This window comes from Ovis canadensis, chromosome 1 (assembly GCF_042477335.2).
Source record: "Ovis canadensis isolate MfBH-ARS-UI-01 breed Bighorn chromosome 1, ARS-UI_OviCan_v2, whole genome shotgun sequence".
Taxonomy (NCBI): Eukaryota; Metazoa; Chordata; class Mammalia; order Artiodactyla; family Bovidae; genus Ovis; species Ovis canadensis.
The window spans coordinates 275,176,365-275,199,417 of NC_091245.1; the positions used below are offsets into that span (position 1 = coordinate 275,176,365).

At 41.8% G+C, this 23,053-nt stretch overlaps 1 protein-coding gene across 5 annotated transcripts in view; it reads left to right on the top strand.

Moving 5' to 3' along the window:
- The window catches only part of PIK3R4 (phosphoinositide-3-kinase regulatory subunit 4), a 77,645-nt gene that overhangs the window by 16,790 nt on the left and 37,802 nt on the right, over positions 1–23,053 (top strand). For all 5 annotated transcript variants that reach the window (XM_069568301.1, XM_069568310.1, XM_069568306.1 and 2 more), the window contains 5 exons: positions 1,745–1,879; positions 4,296–4,517; positions 12,153–12,326; positions 15,085–15,230; positions 17,447–17,650. In XM_069568301.1, the coding sequence (XP_069424402.1) occupies positions 1,745–1,879; positions 4,296–4,517; positions 12,153–12,326; positions 15,085–15,230; positions 17,447–17,650 (881 nt within the window). The remainder of the gene's footprint in view (positions 1–1,744; positions 1,880–4,295; positions 4,518–12,152; positions 12,327–15,084; positions 15,231–17,446; positions 17,651–23,053) is intronic.

The following is a 23,053-nucleotide window of genomic DNA, read 5'->3' on the forward strand; positions in this document are numbered from 1 at the left end:
GCAGTGCCCCGTGCCTCGGCCATGGTGAGCCATGGCGTAAGCCTGAGAAGGCTGTGTTTTTACATAGAGTCAGAAGTCTCTTTGAACTTGTATGGCTAAGTGTAATTAAACCACACGTGTCAATAATGATAAATGTTTAAAAATCAATTAAAATTTTCTTTTGTTGTAGTGTTTTTAAACTCAAGAGATGCTGGTATAGATTTGTATCTTGTGTCAAGTGAACTGACAAGTGTGTTGTGGTTTATGAGCATAAATGGGGAGATAAGTAATAGATCTTTCCAGACTTGAGAAGTTCCCAGGAAAAGCAGAGGCTTTTCCTAATAAAGATATTTCCATTAACATGGGATTATTCATCAGGAATCATCAGAGAATGGTATAGAATTCTCCTGTCTAATTTAGGGTGAGTAGGCGCTGCAAGGTATCAATACCTTGCTTGCCAGAGGTACATTTTTGTTCTATTCAAAAAAGTGTTGAACCTAGCAAGCATAGGGGGGTAGGACTCCACGATGAAGGGAAGCACTGTATTTGGCAGACGAAAAAGCGTCAGCTATGGTGGGATGCATCACTATTTCAGAGATGTTACAAAGTGAAGAAAAAGTGAGTCTTAGAATGAATAGAATAAGGTAGTTCCTGTTCAGTGCCACTGGCTGCTGAGAAGAGAAAGAGTGTGTCTTTGAGGGTATGGTCACATATTAAGCATGGGAGTGAGAGGGAAAGGGCAGAGGCAGGAATATGCAAGAATGGGAGGAGGAGGAACGCGTAAGCCCTGAGCAGACAGAGTTAGCAGCAGGTGTGGCAGCAGCGCTAAGGAGCAGGTGTTTCCACAGCAGCCAGGAGTGGGGAATAGTCTTAGACGGTCAGAGAGAGAGAGAAGGCGGACTGCTGCTGCAGCACGGCAGACAGCGTCACGCTGGTTCAGCAGGAACCCGAGGATCACTGTAAAGCAGGCCCTTTAAGGGGTGATGCGCATGGGTAGTGGCCCTCTGAGGTGGTCCTGACTCGGTTACTGAGGAAGCTGAGACTCAGGTTGGCTGACCAGTCATCTGGTGAGTGCCAAGGTCAAGGTGTGAGCCAGGACCGGGGTGATCCTAAAGGTCAGCTTTTTAATTCAATGTGAAATGTGTTTCTCTGGTAGCCTGCTGCGTGTCTCTTACTCAGTATGATGCTGTTGAAAAGATAGGTCTTTGTGGAAGAATTAAGCTTTTTTTTTTTGCGTCAAATCATTTGAGTGCTGTATTTTGGTTATTTGGTATTTTTTCCAGTTTTATTGAGATGTCATTGACATACCTCACTGTATAGTTTTAAGATGTAGAACATAATGGCTTAGATTTACATATATTGTGAAGTGATTACTATAGTAAGTTTAGTTATCACCCATCATCTTACAAAGATAAAATACAAAGCAATGAAAAACTGCTGTTTCCTTATAATGAGAATTCTTAGGATTTACTCCAGAACTTTCATATATGCCATACAGCAGTGTTCACTATAGTTACCATGTTGTACAGTTCTGTATTTTTAAAAGAAGTTTATGTTTCATGATTAAAACGGGTAGTTTGGGTCGAGTTGTAGATGATGAGATTAGTCACTAAAAGTCAGATTAGGTTAAGTGCTAAATTGGAAAGTCTTGCTTTTCTTTAGTTTTATGATTATTATTTATATGTATTAAGATTTAGGGAAGACAAGTTAGAAGCATTGTACAAATTTATGGTTATAATTATTATACATTTTCTCCTTTTTATAGAAAACATAGCTCTGCTGGCAGAAACAGCTTTGAGATTCCTGGAATTAGTACAGCTGAAAAATCTCAACGTGGAAAACGACCCAAATAGTGAAGAAATAGACGAAGTGACACATCCCAGCAGAAACTATGACACAGGTGGTGTGGCCTCCTCTTCCAAGCTCTCTGTTATTTAGGGTGAATTGCTGTTATTTAGAATGTGAACCTGCAGCAGAGTCTCTTTTATAATTCTAGTGTAAAATGAAAGAACACCAGATGTACGGAGGGAAGGAGTCCTGTGTTTGACTGTTCTCTTCAACTCTTTCTTATGCACTGTTATCTCACCTGAAAATGACCAACCTGTCACCACAGATCTAAGCTCAGTAGTTTGTCAGCCAGAATTGACTTGTGTCAACAGCAAAGCTAGCTAAATTATAAAATAATTATAGGAGAAAAGGAAAAACATTGACAACACCATAGCTAAGGAATCTAAACCTTTCCTACTTATGTGAGTATATTCTGACATATACTCAGTCATAAACTGTTTATTTCATACTACCTATGATTCTTGTATCAAAACCCATACCTTTTATCATAAAAGAACAGTGTAACGGTGAACTCTGTAAGGTCTATCCCTGGCTCAGGTGTTTCTACATCCAGACGGCTTTTTAACAGGCTTTTAGTTAATGTTTATTGTGTTGAATATTTGTAAGTGAAATAATATACTAAGATGTTTTCTAAGATATTTCTGGTTCAGAAAACCTAGAGAAGTCTACTTTTCAGATGGGGAAACAGTGGAAACAGTGGCAGACTTTATTTTTTTGGACTCCAAAATCACTGCAGATGGTGACTGCAGCCATGAAATTAAAAGACACCTACTCCTTGGAAGGAAAGTTATAACCAACCTAGACAGCATATTAAAAAACAGAGACATTACTTTGTCAACAAAGGTCTGTCTAGTCAAGGCTATGGTTTTTCCAGTAGTCGTGTATGGATGTGAGAGTTGGACTATAAAGAAAGCTGAACGCCAAAGAATTGATGCTTTTGAAGCTTGGTGTTGGAGAAGACTCTTGAGAGTCCCTTGGACTGCAAGGAGATCCAACCAGTCCATTCTGAAGGAGATCAGCCCTGGGTGCTCTTTGGAAGGAATGATGCTGAAGCTGAAACTCCAGTACTTTGGCCACCTCATGCGAAGAGTTGACTCATTGGAAAAGACCCTGATGCTGGGAGGGATTGGGAGGAGGAGAAGGGGACGACAGAGGATGAGATGGCTGGATGGCATCACGGACTCGATGGACATGGGTCTGAGTGAACTCGGAAGATGGTGATGGACAGGGAGGCCTGGCGTGTGGCGATTCATGGGGTCGCAGAGTCGGACACGGCTGAGCGACTGAGCTGAGCTGCACTGAAGACAGCTGTGGTGTCTCATTTACTTTTTAAATGTTTCATTTTATGCAACAAATATTTGGAATTGAGGACACCGGAAGAATTTTAAACTTAGAATGTATCAGAAAGGAAATTCTTCAAATTACTTAGAAAATAATACTATTGTACATCCTATAAGCATATAATTGGACTGTTAATTTGTTTTTAATATATTTATCTGGCTTCATTGGGCCTTAGTTGGGGCGCTTGGAATTTTCACTGTGTCATTGGGATCTTTGATGGTGGTGCAGGGGCTTGGTTGCTCCAGGGCATGTAGGATCTTAGTTCCCTGACTAGGGTTCACACCCACGTCCCCTGCATTGCAAGGTGATTCTTAACCCCTGGACCACCAGGAAAGTCCTTGGATGTTTTAACTGATGAAGTTAGGCAATAAAACTTTGGGGGAGTTAATCTAAAGTTTTCCTTAACATGAATATAGAATAGTGTCTTTCAGGCCACCTTTTCCCTTGCCAGTGGCTGCCCCAGAAGTGGGCTTTGCCTTCATTCGTTTTGTCGGTCAATAATGGGTAAACATAAGCTTTGCACCAGGCAGTTTGTGTGCTTGCTGCGAGCATTCAGGGATGTGGTGGTAAGTGAGACAGAAAAGGTCCCTGCTCTCCTGAGGCTGTTTTAGTAAGGGGGAGACAGCCAACTGAGTAAATAAATGAGTGAAAGATGAAGGGTGGGTAGGAGACAGGATCAGAGAAGGTGATGGTGGCCAGATCATGTGAAGTTTTGTCCAGACTTGCAGTGTGTTTTCTGGCTTTCTGAACTGTAGCTAACCAACACCTGCGCCATGAGATTATATCCTGACCACTCTTAAGCAGCTTCATATCCTTAGGTCAATCTTATTGGACAGTATCTCTCTGGTGCTTCCCCATCGTTTTTCCTCTGAGCCTCATAAATGGAGCTCGTAAATAGTGAGGTAGTGGCCATGCTTGTACCGTCTGCTGTTACAGTGTTTTTCAATCCATGTTTCATTTTCCCAGCTAGCCTTAAACGCATTGCGTAGTGGAAAAGCTTAGTGATTGCAGGTTTTCAGTGGTGGCTTCTGTAATCATTCTGTTTCCTCCAAGGAGTGAGAAAGACTGGGTCTGTATGTTTGGAGGAAAGAAAGTTGGTCACGTTTTTCTTTGTTTTCTTTTTTTAGAGCTCCAAGCCTTACATGAAATGGTCCAGCAGAAAGTTGTCACTTTGCTGAGTGACCCTGAAAATATCGTGAAACAGACCTTAATGGAAAACGGGATAACAAGGCTGTGCGTGTTCTTTGGACGCCAGAAAGCCAATGACGTTTTGCTGTCTCACATGATCACTTTCCTGAATGATAAAAATGATTGGCATCTGCGTGGAGCTTTTTTTGATAGTATAGTTGGTATGTTTTTGTTTGTTTTTATTTTTATTTTATTTTACATTTTTAGAATGTTTGTTTTTAAATTGATCTTTAAGATTTGAATTATCTTCTCAAACAGGTAATTTCCATGCAGTACTACCAAATTTCGTTAATAAGGAAATGAATTCCTGGTATTTCTGTCTGTCTTCATGCTTTTGGGTGCTGGGAATATCTTAGCTGATCAAGAGATTGAGACGTACATACAAAGGGATTCCGTGTGGTCATTAAAAAGTGTGTTCTGAAAGAATATTTAATGCCCTGGGAAAGTACCATGAAGTATTACTAAAGTGACCAAACTCAGTTGAGTATAGGTAATAATAACAAATGATATCTTTATTAAAAAGGCTGAATAGACTTAAGATGTGAACAGTGATGGTTTTTGGGGCTGGGATTACAGGTAATTGGGTTCTTTTTTTCATTTTTCCATGTTTGTCAAATTTTCTATAGTAAACATGCATCACTTTTACAATCAGGAAATAACAGTATAATTATGATTGAAAATCAGTCTAATTAAAAAGGAAGCTTACAGGCTTCGCTTCTTGTAAAACCAAAACTTTGTGAGAAATCAGTCGACTTTTTTCCCACTATTTTTTCAAAATGTTGCAATTCTTAATTTTCAGATTTATTTAAAGAAGAGAAATAATCTTGTATTTTATGTATGTATGAGTCCTGTTGTGTTTAGATTCAGAATTAGAAAGAAATGAACTTATTTTGCATAGATTAAGTCATGTTTTACACTAAGATTTAATATTTTTCATTTTGGAGTAATAACTGATCATTTTCCAACTACTTATACTGACCTTTTCAATTTTAGATTTGGTTATTTATGAAATATTATGTGCTAAAGCTACATTGTTACAATTACCCCGCTAACCCTTTATATATCATTTTACACATGATTGTAAAACTTGTCTATTAACTCAAAAAGCTTAAAAACTGTTCTGCACACTGGTCAGCTTTACAGGTATCCAGACTTTCTCATGTAGCAGAAGCTGTGGAGTTTATAGATTTTGATTTTCAGTAATCCGGGACAGTAACTGATAAAAGGTTTGCTGTTGGATATTTTTCCTAAAAAAATAAAAATAGGAAGGAAACTCATCTAGCAATAGTATTCCTGTTTCTACAAATATTACTGTATAATGATGTAGAGAAAAGGATACTTCCTGCTTTTGAGAAGTCTTGAAATTACTGTTCTTGCTTCATTATAACTGGAGATTGCTGTACCTCCTCTTTTCAGACCTTTCTAGTTTGTTTTTAACTTCTGCATTAGTTTATTGATTCATCTCAGCCTTCTGTCTTGGATTCCAGCTAACTCAGCTGCTAGACAGAGTATCTTTGCTTCTCACCTCCCTCTGTCTGTCTTGCTTTCTCCTTTTAAGTAATCTTGTTTTTATTTCTTTTCTTTGGAAAAGATAGTTCATGAAACTTCATCTACTGGTCAGTTCACGTGGATTTTTTTAGAGACAAGATTGATTGATTGATTTTTTGGCTTCTTATTTTTTGCACGGTCTTTGTTGTTGCACTTGGGCTTCTCTAGTTTCGGCGAGCGAGGACTACTCTTGTCGTGGATTGTGGGCCTCTCATTGCCGTGGCTGCTTCTGTCGTGGAATGCAAGCTCCGGGCGCATGGCTTCAGCAGTTGCAATGTGCAGGCTCAGGAGTTGCGACTTGCAGGCTTTAGGGTGTGAGCTCAGTAGTTGTGGCACACGGGCTTGTTTGCTGCAGAGCATGCGGGATCTTCCCCTACCAGGGGTGGAGCCTGTGTCCCTTGTACTTACTGCAAGGTGGAGTTTTAACCTCTGGACCACCAGGGAAACCCCCATGTGTATATTGAAACACGGCCTTTATGTTCTTTTTTCACTTCTAAAGTAATTTTCATTTATTTTTTGTGTATAGAAGTTAATACATACTTGCTATAGAAAAATTGGACTTGCCAGATGGTACTAGTTGCAAAGAAGCTGCCTGCCAATGCAGGAGACGTAAGAGATGTGGGTTTGATCCCTGAGTCACAATCCCCTGGAGGAGGGCCTGGCAACCCACTCCAGTATTCATGCCTGGAGAATCCCCATGGACAGAAGAGCCTGGTGGCCTACAATCCACAGGGTTGCAAAGAGTGTGACATGACTTAGCACAGATGTAGAAAAATTGGAAGATCAAAAAACCTTAAAGAAAACCACTTTCTTCCGGTTCTCTAGCCCATGTACAGCCTCTGTTAATGTTTTGTTTTTTCCCTTCCTCTGGGTCATCCTTGCCTCTTCTTTCCAACCATCATCCCGTTTTGCCGTATATGCTGTGAGGCACTGTTATGTACTGGCTAAGAGCAACAGTGTTGTTTTATTTTTAATTGAAGGGTAATTGCTTTACAGAATTTGTTGTTTTCTGTTGAACATCAACATGAATCAGCCATAGGTATACATATGTCCCCTCCCTCTTGAACCTCACTGCCGTCTCCCTCCCCACCCACCCATCTAGGTTGACACAAAGCCTCTGTTTGAGTTCCCTGCATCATACAGCGAATTCCCATTGGCTCCCTATTTACATATGGTAATGAAAGTTTCCATGTTATTCTCTCCATGCATCTCACCCTCTCCCCCCACCCCCATAAATCTGTTCTCTATGTCTGTTTCTCCATCACTGCCCTACAAATAAACTCATCAGTACCATCTTTCTAGATTCCATATGTATGCGTTAGTAAATTACATTTATCTTTCTCTTTCTGACTTACTTCACTCTGTATCATAGGCTCTAGGTTCATCCACCTTATTACAACTGACTCAATTGCATTCCTTTTTATGGCTGAGTAATATTCCGTTATCTCACTCACAGACACACATACCCACCCACCCATACCCACACACACACCCATCACACACCCACCCACACCCACCCACACCCACCCACACACACACACACCCACACACATACCCACACACACACCCACCCACCCTCCCACACACACACCCACCCACCCACTCACACACACCCTCCCACACACACACCCACCCCCACCCACCCACACACCCACCCACACCCACCCACCCCCTCCCCCCACACACACACCCATACACACCCCACCACCCACCCACCACACACCCACCACACACCCACCACACACCCACCCACCCACAGCTGCTTTATCCATTCATCTGTCGATGGACATCTAGGTTGTTCTAGCTGTTGTAAATAGTGCTTCAGTGAACACTGGGGCACACGTGTCTTTTTTCAGTTGTGCTTCCTCAGGGTATACGCCCAGGAGTGAGATCACTGCATCATATGGTGGTTTCATTCCTAGTTTTTTAAAGAAATCTCCATACCATCTTCCATGGTGGCTGTATCCATTTACATTCCCACTGACAGCGTTCCCTTTGCTCCACACCCTCTGCCGCATTTATTGTTTGTAGACTTCTTGGTGATGGCCATTCTGACCAGTGTGAGGTGATAGCTCATTGTAGTTTTGATTTGAATTTCTTTAATAATCACTTCGTTGTGTCTGGCTCTTTGTGACTCTATGGACTGTAGCCCACCAGACCCCTAAGTCTGTGGAATTCTCTAGGCAAGAATACTGGAGTGGGTTCCCAGTCCCTCCTCCAGGGGATTTTCCAGTCCAGGGATCACACCTGGGTCTCCCGCCTTGCAGGCAGATTCCTTACCGTCTGAGCCTCCAGGGGTGATAATCAGTGATGCTGAGCGTCTGCTCGTGTGTTTGCTGGCCATCCGTATGGCTTCTTCGCAGAACTGCCTGTTTAGATCTTTTCCCACTTTGTGATTGGGGTGTTTGTTTTTCTGATATTGACTTGTGTGAGCTCCTTATATGGTTTGGAAGTTAATCCTTTGTCAGTTATTTGATCTGCTGTTATTTTCTCCCATTCTGAGCATTGTCTTTTCACCTTGCTTATAGCTTCCTTTGCTGTGCAAAAACCTTTTCAGGTTATTTAGGGCCCGCATGTTTGTTTCTGTCTTTGTTTCCGTTACTCGAGGAGGTGGGTCATAGAAGGATCTTGCTTAGATTCGGTTGCTCTTGAATACTTGCATCAAGTGTTTAAGAGCAGCCACTCTGGACACCAGATTGCTAGGTTCAAGCTCTGGCTTTGTCACCTACTGATTGTGGTTCTAGGGGAAACCAGCTAATCTTCTGTGTGCCTCTGTTTCCTTGTCTGTAAAACGAGGATACTTTTATTCACTAACCCACTAGTTGTTTCAAAGATAAAATGAATTAACATATGTAATAATGCCTAGCACCTAAGTGCTCTGAATGTATTATATTACTTCTCAGTCTTGTTGTTTTTTAAACCTTTATCTAGTAATGTGTGTATTCTGAACATTTTCTCATGTTATTAAAAATTCTTTAAAACCATAATAAATAGAAATATTTTATTATAGTTTTACCAAAATTTAATGAACTGTTCTTTTGAATATTTAGATTGTTTTTACTTTGGTCAACATATATTATACCCATCTGTTCAGTTTAGTTGCTCAGTCTTGTCCAACTCTTACAACCCCATGGATGGCAGCATGCCAGGCCTCCCTGTCCATCACCAAATCCCGGAGTTCACTCAAACTCGTGTCCGTTGAGTCGGTGACGTCATCCAACCATCTCATCCTCTGTCGTCCCCTTCTCCTCCCGCCTTCAATTATACATCTAACCATTTACATGAATATTTTCTTCTGATTACTTTCCCAGGTTGGGAGGCAGAAATTTTAATTACTGAGTTAAATAATATGAGTATATTTTTAGAACTTGACACATTTTGTAAGCTTTTCAGAGAGATAGTATCACTGTCTACGCTGTTGGGCATTGTTGAGTAGTACTGCACAGCCTTCCAGTGTGGAGTAGGCTTCAGTCAGTCTTTGCTGGTAGCTTAAAGTGATGACTTGTTTTGATGTATGTTTATTTGCTTATCATTGAAGGTGAAAAAAATTCCTCATGTTGATTACTCGTTCATATTTCTTACTATGAATTTTAATTTATTATTTTGGCCCTCATTTTATGATGGTGTTATGCTTTTCTGATAATCTTTTGAGCCTTTTATATCTACATTAAAAACAACATTTTATCACTTCTATGGCAAATAACCTTTTCTCAAGTAACTTGACTATTATTTTTTATGTTGTTTAAAATAATTTTAGTCTTGTCAACTTACTTGATCTTTTCCTTCTTGATTTTTTTTTTTTTTTACTTTTGCACTTAAATCTTTTTCCATTTCAGAATTAGGTTAATTATACGTTGGGTGCATGTCGTTTTTTTTGTATTAAAGCTTTAGTTTTTTTACATAGACGTAAGAATCCGGCCTGCAATGCAGGAGGCCTGGATTTGATCTCTGGGTTGGGAAGATCCCCTGGAGGAGGGCATGGCGACCCACTCTAGTATTCTTAGGTGGAGAATCCCATGGACAGAGGAGTCTGGCGGGCTGCAGTCCAAGGGGTTGCAGAGAGTCGGATACAAGTGAGTGACTAAGCACAGCACAGCATGAACTGCTTAATTAATCTTTATTTGGGGCTGTGGTGTGAGGTGAAATCTAAATTTTTCTCAGAATGTAACTAGTTTTCCCAATACCACTTACTAAACATTTCATTTATTTTCCATTTATTTGTGAAGCTTCTATTAACGTCTGTTGCATGCATATATCTTTTAAGGTCCCTTTTCTAGGTATCCTATTCCACTGATTTTTGTTTTCACTTCTCTATTCAATATTATACTCTTTATAGTTATAATTTAATTATTATATATTTATAAGCAATGTTAGTATCTGGTAGAATAAGCTCCCCGAATGTCAGTCTTTTCCAAAATATTTTGAGCTATTTTAGTTTGTTATACATTTTATTTTGTAAAGTTTCTAAATAGAATTCACTGGAATGTTAGTGTTTTTTCATTAACTACAGAAAAAAATTCTAACAGTCTTTCTCAATTATAAGGGAAATATGCTTTTGCAAATTACTCAAACTATAAGAAGTGATGTATGAAAGGCAGTAGTTGCACTTTGCAGAGGCACGCACTCTGGTGTGTGGTTTTGGTTTGATGTCTTCAGGAGACTATTGCTACCATATATAGAATTTTCATATTGTTCTTTTTAGGAGTATCAATTTTATACTTTATCTCTTGACTTTTTTCTGTGCCAGATGAAGAGTTACCTCACTCATATCATAATCTGATCCCCCTTGTCCTCTGTTTTGAGGTGTTGATCACTGTGTTTGCAGTGGTTGTTTTTAGATTGTTGTTTTTGTAACTTTAATTCAGTTGTTTCTTAATTGGCCTTCTGATTTGGACTGCAAAGAATTTTGTGTTTCCCTCCTTCCTCCTTCACTTCCTTCATTCCTTTTTTAGCTTTTTCTTTCTTTCTGCTTCTTCTATTGGTTGATAATTCAACTAACAATTGCATTTTTATGGTTGGTAATGTTGAAATTCTGTTCTGTAGTCATAATGAAGTCTCTTCTGCTTGTATAGACTAATTCTGAAAATTCAAAATAATTTACGTGAGTGTGTCAATTTTATTGACTTTAGCACCAAGTAGTGGGCTGTGCTTAAATTGCTTCACTACAGTTCTGATGCCATGACTGTTATCACTTGATGAGACTGTCTGTAGCGTCAAGGTCAATGGATTCTTTTTTCTATCCTCTGCAAACAACTAAATACATAGTACATTGTAATTTATTTCATTTTTACACACTGACTTTCTTGAACAGTTTTGTTTTTTCATCCTGAGGTTTGAGTTTTTTGTTTTCCTTTTAGAGAGAAAATATACCTCCTTCACTCTGTCTATAATATCTAGCTTCTTTCTTACTAGTTTTACCTATTGCTTGTAATCTCTTCCATTTTTCTTCTTAATAACATTTTTGAAGTTGATTGACTTCTAGTTTTAATTTGGGCTGATTGATTTCTAGGTCTACTAGGTTTTATCCTTTTCCCCCCTTGAATTCTTGCTTTATATTTACCATTTTATGTTTCTACATTTTCCTCATTTTGTTGGCAAACATCCTCAAGAAACTGTCTTAGAATGTTTGCATGGGAGGTAACCACGTGTAGTTCTTGCATGTCTCACGCTGACTCACTTTTGTATCCTCATTTTATGGACAGTCTGGGTTTGCAGTTCCTTCCACAATCTCGAGGATCTTGCCCTGTCGTGTTCTGGCCTGCATGGGTGCTGAGATGATTGTCAGATGCCCGTCTGATTCTACTTCCTTTTTAGGGGATCTGTGTTTTCCCTTCTGTAAGCTTACAGGATCTTTTTCCCCTTGGTGTCACAGAATTCTTGATGATGGGCATTGGTGTGGGTCTTTTTTATTTATTGTGCTGAGTAGGAAATGCAGTGTCTCTCCATGGGTTATTGCTTAATATATTTGGCTTTTGATTCGTTTTATTCCCTGGTGGCTCAGTGGTAAAGAATCTGCCTGCAGTGAAGGAGACCCAGGTTCGATCCCTGGTCGGGAAGATCCCCTGGAGAAGGGAATGGTAACCCACTCCAGTATTCTTGCCTGGAGGATTCCCTGGATAGGGGAGCCTGACAGGCTACAGTCCATGGGGTCACAAAGAGTTGAGGACACGACTGGGCAACTAACACTTTGACTGATGACATTTGTACTTTCAGGTATTAAAAAAATCATGGTTGCTTCTCTTTTTCAGGTGTCGCTGCCTATGTTGGCTGGCAGAGCTCCTCAATTCTCAAACCCCTGCTGCAACAAGGTCTTAGTGATGCTGAGGAATTTGTTATTGTGAAAGCTCTTAACGCCCTTACCTGTATGTGTCAATTAGGGCTGCTGCAAAAACCCCATGTCTACGAGTTTGCCAGTGATATTGGTAAGTTTTTGCTTCTTAAAATTAGGATGGGAAACCTGGGCTTCCCTGGGGGCTCACATGGCAAAGAGTCTGCCTGCAGTGCAGGAGGCCTGAGTCCCATCACTGGGTTGGGAAGGTCCCCTGGGAAAGGGAATGACTGCAACTGATTGATAGCATTGTGAAATTTCTAGACCATCTAGAGTCGGATTTTCAGCTCTTTCGTCTCTTTTGTGTGTGTGTGCACAAGCATGCACACCCTCATGCATGCTTATGCCTACATGCGTGTTGTATGTGAGTGACACGCAGGCCCCTCACAGGAGCATTGGTTCTCCAGCCCAGGCTGGGAAGTACATCTTTGTTTTAATCTGTAGTTAAGTCTTGGTGATCCTTGAAAGATGGAGATTTTTTTTTTTTAAGACAGTGTAGGTAAAGTCTATAACTGCTCTGAAGAGTTAGCTTATGTGTTTGGACACTTGATTATTAGAGACTGTATGTGCGAGACTGTCTATGACTTCTGTCATTACACGGATTGCTGGTTAAACACTTGTAGTATCGCCATTACTACTGTTAGTAATTTTATTAACCAATGAAAGGATTAATTCCTTGACCTTTATAATAGTTAGCCTATGTTTTCCTGCGGGGAAGCCTGCCCGCACCTCGCCACCTCGGTGGGCTCCTCGCAGTCACAAGAGCTGAGCCCCACGTGGGGCTCCAGAAGACCTCAGAAGATGCCTTCTGACCCTTTGGGTGGGATGGTCACTGAAGGGGGTGGTCCTTCTCGGGTGCCGGTGCCATTCTGCTTTCTAAGAAGCGTCCTTGTTCGCTGACAGAGTGATGAGCGCAAGCTTTCTTTTTTGCATTTTAGTCTCTTTAGTTAAGTGTCCCTTCTGTTCATTAATTTCATTCCTGAGCTCACTGGACTGCCTCTGAGTTTTCCTGTGGCTCTTTGAGTGTCCTCATGACAGCTGTCTGGAATTCTCTGTCAGATCCCTGTACTCAGTGGCTTTAGTTTCTGGAGAATTTTCCTTTCCTTTTTGTGGCACAATCTTCCTGCTGTTCTTCAAGGTGCTTGATGAGGGTGTTTCTCTTCCTGTGCCTTGGAAATAGTGAAGGCTTCTTGATTCTGGTTCAGCAGGCTGGAAGTTAGCAGTCTTTCTCTGTTGTCCGTTAGGTGGCACTATAGCCTAACTTTTAAAGTTCATTTGTGTGTGCTGCCTCTGGTTGTCTTGAGGTGCCTGAGGCGCCCACCCTCTGCTGCCTGGGTTAGGGCTGTCTCCCGGCTGCTCCCCAAGCCGCTGGTGGTGGTGTGCCTTGCGCTCCCGCTGTTGCTAGCATTGTTGCCCAGGCACCAGGGCAGTGGGCCCTTGGTCCCGTGCAGGGTCTCCCGAGCCCCCGGCGCTGCTCTCACAGGACAAGGGGAGGGTGGACAAGAGCTGGGGACGCGGGCCCGCCTCTGTCGGGCCTCGTGTTGCAAGCTGTGAGGGCTTTGCTGCTGTGGCGGGAGGTGTGGGGGCTGGAGTTGTGGGCGCCTCTGTGACTGGGATGACGGAGTCCTGGCCCACTGCCGCTGCTGCCCGGTCACCGGAGGCTATCAGTGCTGCTGCAGGGGAGGCCAGAGCCTCTGGGGCCGCGGCTCAGCTGCCGTGGGTGGAGGGCAGACTGCAGTCTCCACTGTGTAGTCCCTGGGCCCACCTTCCCTGTTTGCTCCGGTCCCCCCACCTCTAGGCGTCTAGGTAAGTGGAATTCTGCACCTCGTTGTGTTGGGCAGAGGCACCTTTGTTGAGTTTTCGGTGTTGTGCTGATTGTAAAGGGCAAAGACAAAGGGAGCGTCTCATTCCACCGTAGGATCGGCACTGTGGTGGCAGAAGTCTTAGTTCCCTGTTAGCCTAAATCTCCTATGACGTCAGTGTTTTTTAAATTATGATGTCTTCATATGCTCAGACTAATAGGTTTTTGCTTTTTGTTGTTGTTTTGCTTTTAGAAGTGTGAATTTTATTCTAAATCCAGTTAGTTTAGCTGTTTGAATTTTATCCTAAATCTTCAGTTAGTTGAAATCATTGATGTTAAGTGTCATACAGAAAATAGTTAAAAGATCTGAAAAGATACTCACTCAATTTTGTGGTTTAATCTTCCATCTTAACTCTTTAACAGTGGGCAGCATATGTTTTCTGCCTTTCAGTCTCAATTCATATTGCCTTGTGAATGAATTCATGAGTATTCGTATTTGATAGGATCAGATCTTTGCATGTAAATGAGTGTCAGTCAGGTGAGATCATTCCCTTCATCCAAGCTGCGACTTGGCGGAGAAACGCCTTCGCCGTTCCTTGCCCTGTGTGGTGGCTGTGCGTCCCTGGACTTCCGTCAGGTGGATGACATGGGGTCACAGTCTGCCGTGTGCTGCTGGGACTCGAATCTCTGTCCTGTGGTTTTTAAGTCAGTCTCGTGAGTGAGGATGTGTCCCCCATTGTCAGCCCTGACTGAAAACATAACAGTTTGAATCCCAAGGAAAGAGGGACCTGTTTTTGCCCCCTTACGGTATTGTTCATAGTTATGGGCGGGAATAGTATGACATCAGAGTGTTCGCCTGGCTCAGTTTATGTCCCAGGACAGTCAGAGGCAACCTGATAGCAACATTTGGTATAATCCCTGTATCAGTAGTGTTGTAAGGGAAACATTTGTTGATCTTAATAGTGGGAAACTCTTTATGAACATGGTATCTTGATAGTGTAGAACTCTTTATGAACGTGGTTGAATCCATGCCTTTTTTTCCCCCTCTTAGCCCCCTTTCTATGTCATCCCAACCTATGGATACGCTATGGTGCTGTGGGATTTATCACCGTGGTAGCTCACCAACTAAGCACAGCTGATGTCTACTGCAAACTGATGCCTTACCTTGATCCATATATTACTCAACCAATAATACAGGTATGCATGTTCCAGCTTGGAGTCAATCCTCCCTTCCAACTGTGCCCCTTTAAGAAAGAGGTTTGGAGAGTCCTGTTTTTATTTCAACTTTTAAAGATTTAAATTGGACTACAGACTTCTCCCATTTCTTTCAAGGTAGTTCATGTTAATAAACAAACGCTCTGGAAGGTGAGAGGAGTCCAGGGAGCCGCTATGCTGTCCAACATGTTGAGTGTAACGCAGCGCTCAGTGGCTCACCCTTTCTCCTCTTGTGCAGTGTCTGAAGCATCTTCTGTTAAGGGAAGTGTAGCAGCAATATATATTGATGGGCCTGCTTTTGTTGTAAGTGTATAGCTGATTTCAGCCCAAGTCCACATTGATAATAAATTGGAATCAGGCTTTTTCCAGAATTGGTTTTTAGAGCACTCACTGGTTCTGGTTTCTTTTTTTCTTTTATTTTAATCTAGAGACAACTGACCCCTGTTGTTCCCCACCCCTCCCCCACCCCTTCCCAAGCAGTGTAGCTCTTGTTAATAAACTTTGAGTCTTTGGTTTGTACAAGGCAATTATTTATCCAGCTTGTCAGTGTATATACCCTTCATTTTGCTGGACAGCCAGCTATCAAAATATTGATAGATATTTAAATTGAATGGACTTTTGAGAGGTGATTCTAGTTGCTAAAGCATCCTAAAATACTCATTTTTCTTTTGCAAGTTTGTATTCCTCCCTAGCTTTCTCCTACTTTTATAAGCCCAGTGTGCTTTCCCTGTGGTTGGGAAAATGACCTTGGATATCCTTTGCCAATAAGTGGCTATGACTCCCTTCAGTCTTTACTTTTCATAATACATTAATCCAGTGTGGGGAATCATCTTTCTTTCTTAGAGTTTGTAAATTAAAATTTTCATCCTGAGAACAATTTATCTATCTGTGAAAGATGGATAATATTGCTAAAAATATGACCTCCTTTTTTGAAGTTTGTTAAGGCTTTCTTAGAAGCCAGGTCTAGAGATTCCTACTGCTTTGACTGCTAATTCTCTTTTGAGCCATAGAAGTTTGGCTCTTTGGAGAAGGCAGTGGCAGCCCACTCCAGTACTCTTGCCTGGAAAATCCCATGGACAGAGGAGCCTGGTAAGCCACAGTCCATGGGGTCACAAAGAGTCAGACACGACTGAACAACTTCACTTCATTCACTTCATACTTTATCGCTGGAGAAGGAAATGGCCATTCACTCCAGTATGCTTGCCTGGAGAATCCCATGGACAGGGGAGCCTGGCGGGCCGTGGTCCATGGAGTCGCAGAGAGTCAGACACGACTGAAGGGACTGAACAAGCAAGCAAGTTTGGCTCTTAAACTATTAATGAAAGAAAGGAGTGTTTCTGGGATTGAAAAATTACATTCATTTGTAATAACTTTTAGTTGTGTTTCACTGAAATAAACCTGATATTTATGTGGTTTGTTAGAAATCTGCACCATTCTCCTTGTTTCACAGAAATTGTTATTCGTGTTACTCTTTGCTTTTATCATTGTTGTATATTTTGAAAGGCCAGGTTTAGGAGTTGAGAGACTGCTTATCTATATGTTTCACAGTTCTTACTTTTCTGCAGTTTGGATTAGACAAAAGATAACCTTTGTAGGCTGGTTTTTATTGGCCAAATCACCAGGTAGTTAAATCTATCTATAAAATTCCTCTTGGTTACTGTTTAACACCTTTTATTATAAACACATTAACAAGGAGAATATTCTTGGGGATGAAAAAAGAAGAGATTTTAAAAACTCTATGGAGAGAGTAATGTTTTTTAGAAGTGGTTGAAGCTATTGGGAAAACCTGCTGACTGAGGGTGGCCTTGTGGCTGTTGGGCATCTTCTCTGGATTAGTACCTTTTGGCTGTTAGACCTGCGAACTTCAGATACTTCGTAGATCTGGAAAGTCATCTGACATTTTGAGATCTAGAAAACTTGGGGTCTAAACTTTTCTAGTCTGGACATTGGTAGAATTCAAGTATGACAGACACAAATGTGTACTCAGAGGCTAACAATGAATGAAGAAATACCTTCACTCTCTAAAGGTCACTGGTGTTCTTTTTTCTTCTAAGCAAAAGTTGCAGATGTTGATATCTCCCGTTTTCTTAGAAAATGAACGCCTATGTTAACTTTACACAGGTTATATTTATTGAATTTGAAAACAGCTGTACTGTATGTTATATCTTTGGCTAATTCTTTTTATTTTTCTAATATAGATTGAAAGAAAACTTGTTCTACTCAGTGTTTTAAAAGAGCCAGTAAGTCGTTCTATATTTGATTATGCTTTGAGGTCAAAAGATATCACTAGCTTGTTCAGACATCTTCACATGCGTCAGAAGAAGCGAAACGGGTCTCTTCCTGACTGCCCTCCACCTGAGGATCCTGCCATAGCACAGCTGCTGAAAAAGTTGCTGTCACAGGTAGTATCACTTTTCCGGAATCTTACATTTAAATGCAGATGTTATAAAAACATGGAGGCATACATCTAGTGTGTAAGCATATTTTTGATTAAGTTGTAGCATAGCAAATGAGTCAATAAATCTGGCAGATAGGCATTTGCTTTGGGATCTAAGGCATACTGTGATGATGATAAGGTACCGGGTTGAGTTAAATAAGGAATCATGGGAGATCTAGTAAGTTTGCTTGTGGTTACTGGCTATGTAAATGAGGGAAAAAGTAGATACAACCTTAGATTTAAGTATATTCTTGATTGTATTTCATATTTTGTCAAAAATATAAAGAAGTTCAGTTAGAAAAAAAAATTACAGAACACAAATGCAGTAAAGAAAACTCTTGGTTTAATTCAGCTCAAATTTAGAGAGTCTTCACTGCACGCAAGCAGCTAAAATGCTGGGACTTATCATGTGCCTTAGATTGAATAAACCCACAGTTTACTGCTGTGTCTTGGAAATCTGTGGGTTTGAACCCTTGGTAACAAATCCCGTTAGAAGTAGGAATCCTTGTTGTTATGCTTGGCATTATTCACATCTAGACTCAGCATCCTGTTCTAGAGGGGACGTGTGGATCCTAGGGAAGACGAAGTAGGAGTGTAACTGGTTAGAAAGAAAGGGTACGGTTCCTGAAAAGATGTTCGTGGGCCTTAAAGTGAATGCTTGGGGTCACCACGAATGAGTGACTTTTAAGTCTGTGGGACATGATGGTTAAGAGCATGAGTATTGGTTACTGTCTTGTCTAAGAGAAACGAAGAGGAGAAAACACCTCTGCTGCGGGGAGAGAATCGGTCAGCTTTGGGAGATAAATCCTTTCTCACATGGATGCCTGTCACTGACTGTCTGGTGCTGTCTGATGCCCACATGTTGGTTTGGGTGATTGAACGCTTCAGTAGGCTTCTGTGGGATGCTGGTTAATAACCACCTTGGTTCTTTGAGGTCTAACTTTATCTGGAGACTTGAGCTGCCTCTGAAAGTCCCTTGCAAACCAGTGGTTCTGTTTCCTGTGTTTGAGAGAACTTCAGTTCGATATGACTTGAATAGCCAGAGAGCTTGTTTCTTGGAGTTTTCTTTTAACCTTGGCTTATACATTAGATGTATTCAATTGGGTATGGAATCACATTTTCTAATTCTTTCTCCTGAGCAAGTAATTCTTATCCTATCAAAAAGATTTCCTCATGCAATAAAAACCACCCCAGTTTAGATGTTTCTTGGAGCGTGAATAGTGTGATTCTTTTGTATCCCTCTCTTCCATGCAAATCCTGTATATTAAGTTGAAATCTTCTATACGGAAGTCTTCTCTTCCGTGTAAGTCGTTAGTTATTTTGTGGAGCCGCCTTAGCTCCTGATTGTTGCTTGTCCCCGTGCCGTGGGTGTCAGTTTTCCGCTGCCCCGGGTAAAGGGAGGGCGAAGGGAGGGGTGGCGTCCATAGCCCTTCTGCGTCCTGCTGCTCCTCTTCCCAGCCCCGGTGCCCTGCTGCTCCCCAGCGCCAGCCCGCACCCCTGGGGTCCCAATGGAAGCACTGCACTCTCGCTGACTTGTGCTCCTGAGCCTCAGTGCTTGAGGTCCTCACTCATCTTTCTGTGAGTGGAAACGGGGAACACGGAATCCCCTGATATGCCATTTCTGTGAATAATCTTAGGGGACTAGTCACGGATGGTCTCAGGAGACTACTCAGGGGCAGGGATGCTCTGCTTCAAGGGCTAGGTGCTGCTGCTGGAAGGGACAGCAGGCTAGAGTCTCTGAGGCTCTTGGCTGCGCAGCACAGCACCGGCTTCCCCAACTTGAGAACACACAGTGAGTCTATTTTCTGTGTTGTGTGCCTGTCCTTGAAATAGGTTTGATGAGTAGATATTGGCATCATTTTGTTAGATAAGGAAACTGAGGCTCAGTGAGGGTAGTTAAGCTCCCATGCACGCAGAGTTAGTGAATTACATTTCAAAGCTAATGTTGGAACCTAAACCTGTCTTCACTCTACATGCCTCCCCCCAACCCCAGCCCCACCCCTGCAAAGTGCCATCTTGCCTCTCAGAGTGCCCAGAGGATAAGGAACTAAAGCTGAGAGGTTTGCTGGGGTTTTATGTGGACTTAGGAAGAGACCCCTGGGCAGCTCATCTCTTCCAGCCCTTTGTGAGTCTGTCTTTTTGGTCCCTGTGCTTCTGAGTTTGTTGGGATTCCTGGAAGAGGCCTGGAGCCAGAGGAGGCTTTGGAGGTGGGAACTGAGTCCTTGTCCTAATGTCAGGAATACAGAGGGGAGAAATTAGCCTCTGCGGAATTTACTCTCCTGCAGAATTTTTTTTTTTTTTTGCTTGGGATTCTTCAGGGCTCTTTTCTGTAGGACCACATGGGTACACTTGAGATATGGTGTGACTAACAGAGGCCTCTCCAGAGCAGCCTAGCGTTGCTTCCCTGATATATTCAGAGTACCAGATAATAGACTTAAAGTAAGAGTTGGACTGTGAAGAAGGCTGAGCACCGAAGAATTGATGCTTTTGAACTGTGGTGTTGGAGAAGACTCTTGAGAGTCCCTTGGACTGCAAGGAGATCCAGCCAGTCCATTCTGAAGGAGATCAGCCCTGGGATTTCTTTCGAAGGAATGATGCTAAAGCTGAAGCTCCAGTACTTTGGCCACCTCATGTGAAGAGTTGACTCATTGGAAGAGACTCTGATGCTGGGAGGGATTGGGAGCAGGAGGAGAAGGGGACAACAGAGGATGAGATGGCTGGATGGCAGATGACTCAAATGATGTGAGTCTGAGTGAACTCCTGGAGTTGGTGATGGACAGTGAGGCCTGATGTGCTGCGATTCATGGGGTTGCAAAAAGTCAGACATGACTGAGCAACTGAACTAAACTGAACACTTCTGGAACGTTACCTCTGTGGGAGTTGAAATCTGCCTGTACTCCAGATTTACAATAGGATTTCCCATCTGGAGGTAACACATGTCAGGATTATTTAGATTGATCTCATCTATAAGAGCTCCCTGTTTTTTTAATATTCATTTAATCAGATGCTAGAACAGATACTTTAATTAACATTTTAAACCTTCACATATTTTTAACTAAAAAGATTTTGACTTGCTAGTATCGATGCATGGTGTAAAATTGAAAAGCTATATAAGAAGATATACAATAAAATGTAAGTTTTCGTCTAATCTCTGACTCCTGGCCATCCATTTTTCTTTCTCTCTTGATTGTGAGTTTTATACTGTTGGGTGCTGAATCCCTTTACACTACACAATTGGCCCTCTGTATCCACACATTCCACATCCATGAATTCAACCACTGTGGGTCAAAAATATTAAAAAAAAAAATTCCAGAAAGTTCCAAAGAGCAAAACTTGAATTTGCCTCATACTGGTAACTATTTACATATTATTTACATTGTATTTACAACTTTTTTACATAATATTGACATTGTTTTAGGTATTATAAGTAATCTAGAGGTAATTTAAAGTATATAGGAAGGCGTTTGTAGGTTCCTTGCAAATACTGTGCTGCCATTTTATTTAGGGGATCAAGCATCTTGATTTCATTGGGGGTCCTGAGGATGACTGTATAGTGTTGGATTTGTTCTACAGTGAAAGTTATTTGGAGTTGATTTGATGATGTTAAGCCTTGGTTTTGAGCTTTGTTAGGGGAGATCCAGATCAGCCTGTGGTCAGTGGCCAGCTTAGCTCGATTCCTAGGGACTCGTGAGGACACGATGCTCTGTGTGGTAAGAGGTCTCCCACTTCCGGCTGGTAGGAGCAGAGTGAGTGATCCCCAGGCTTGTCAGCTCTGCGGTTGTTTGGCTTGCTGCTTTCTGTTGCCTTTTCCTGGTCCCAGGTGTTGGTTCATACGCATGTAGCTCAGCGCTCGGTGGGAGACTGGCGGCGCCCTGACCACAGCTCTGGCTTGGCAGGGGGTCTCTCTTCTTCAGGGCTCTGCCCCACGCTTGGCCATTTGGCTTCCTGGAACTCTGATTTGTCTCTTGAACATGGCTCTGATGAACTCTGAGTCCCCCCGACCATCACCCTCCTCATGCCATGGTCTGGAAACTCTCCAAAGAGTAAGCTGGGACAGTCATCGGACTCACCTTTATCTGGGGGAATCAGAGCCCTGTGCTTCCTGTTTTCCAGTGTCTGAAAAGTGTCATCTCATATTTTTTGTCTGGTTTCAGAGTTGTTTTAAGTGGGAGGGTAAATCTTGTCCCTGTTATACATCATGGCTGGAAGCAGAAGTCTGACGGATATTAAGGGACTACACTTTTGCTGTAAACGATAGAATGTGAAAGACGAGATCTCTTCAAGAAAATTAGAGATACCAAGGGAACCGTTCATGCAAAGATGGACTCAATAAAGGACAGAAACAGTGTGGATCTAACAGAAGCAGATGATATTAAGAAGAGGTGGTAAGAATATACAGAAGAATAATACAAAAAAGATCTTCAGACCCAGATAGTCACGATGGTGAGATCACTAACCTGCAGCCATACGTCCTGGAGTGCAATGTTAAGTGGGCCTTAGGATGCATCACTACAAACAAATGCACTCAGTATGCCAGCAGATTTGGAAAACTTAGCAGGGGCCTCAGGACTGAAAAGGGTCAGTTTTCATTCCAGTCCCAAAGAAAGGCATTGCCAAAGAATGCTCAAATTACCGCACAAATGCACTCAGCTCACACACTAGCAAAATAATGCTCGAAATTATCCAAGTCATGCTTTAATAGTACATGAACTGTGAACTTACAGATGTTCAAGTTGGATTTAGAAAAAGCAGAAGAACCAGGGATCAAATTACCAACCTCTGATGGGTCATTGAAAAAGCAAGAGAATCCCAGAAAAACATCTACTTCTGCTTTATTGATTATGCCAAAGCCTTTGACTGTGTGGATCACAAAAACTGTGGAAAATTCTGAAAGAGATGGGAATGTCAGACCACCTTCCATGTCTCCTGAGAAATCTGTATTCAGGTCAGGAAGCAACAGTTAGAACTGGACATGGAACAACAGACTGGTTCCAAATGGGGAAAGAAGTATGTCAAGGCTGTGTACTGTCATCCTGCTTATTTAACTTCTATGCAGAGTACATCATGAGAAATGCTAGGCTGGATGAAGCACAAGCTAGAATCAAGATTGCCAGGAGAAATATCAATAACTTCAGATATGCAGATGAGACCACCCTTATGGCAGAAAGTGAAGAAGAACTAAAGAGCCTCTTGATGAAAGTGAAAGAGGTGAGTGAAAAAGCTGGCTTAAAGCTTAACATTCAGAAAACTAAGATCATGGCATCCAGTCCCATCACTTCATGGCAAATAGAAGGGGAAGCAGTGGAAACAGTGAGAGACTTTATTTTCTTGGGCTCCAGAATCACTGCAGATGGTGACTGCAGCCATG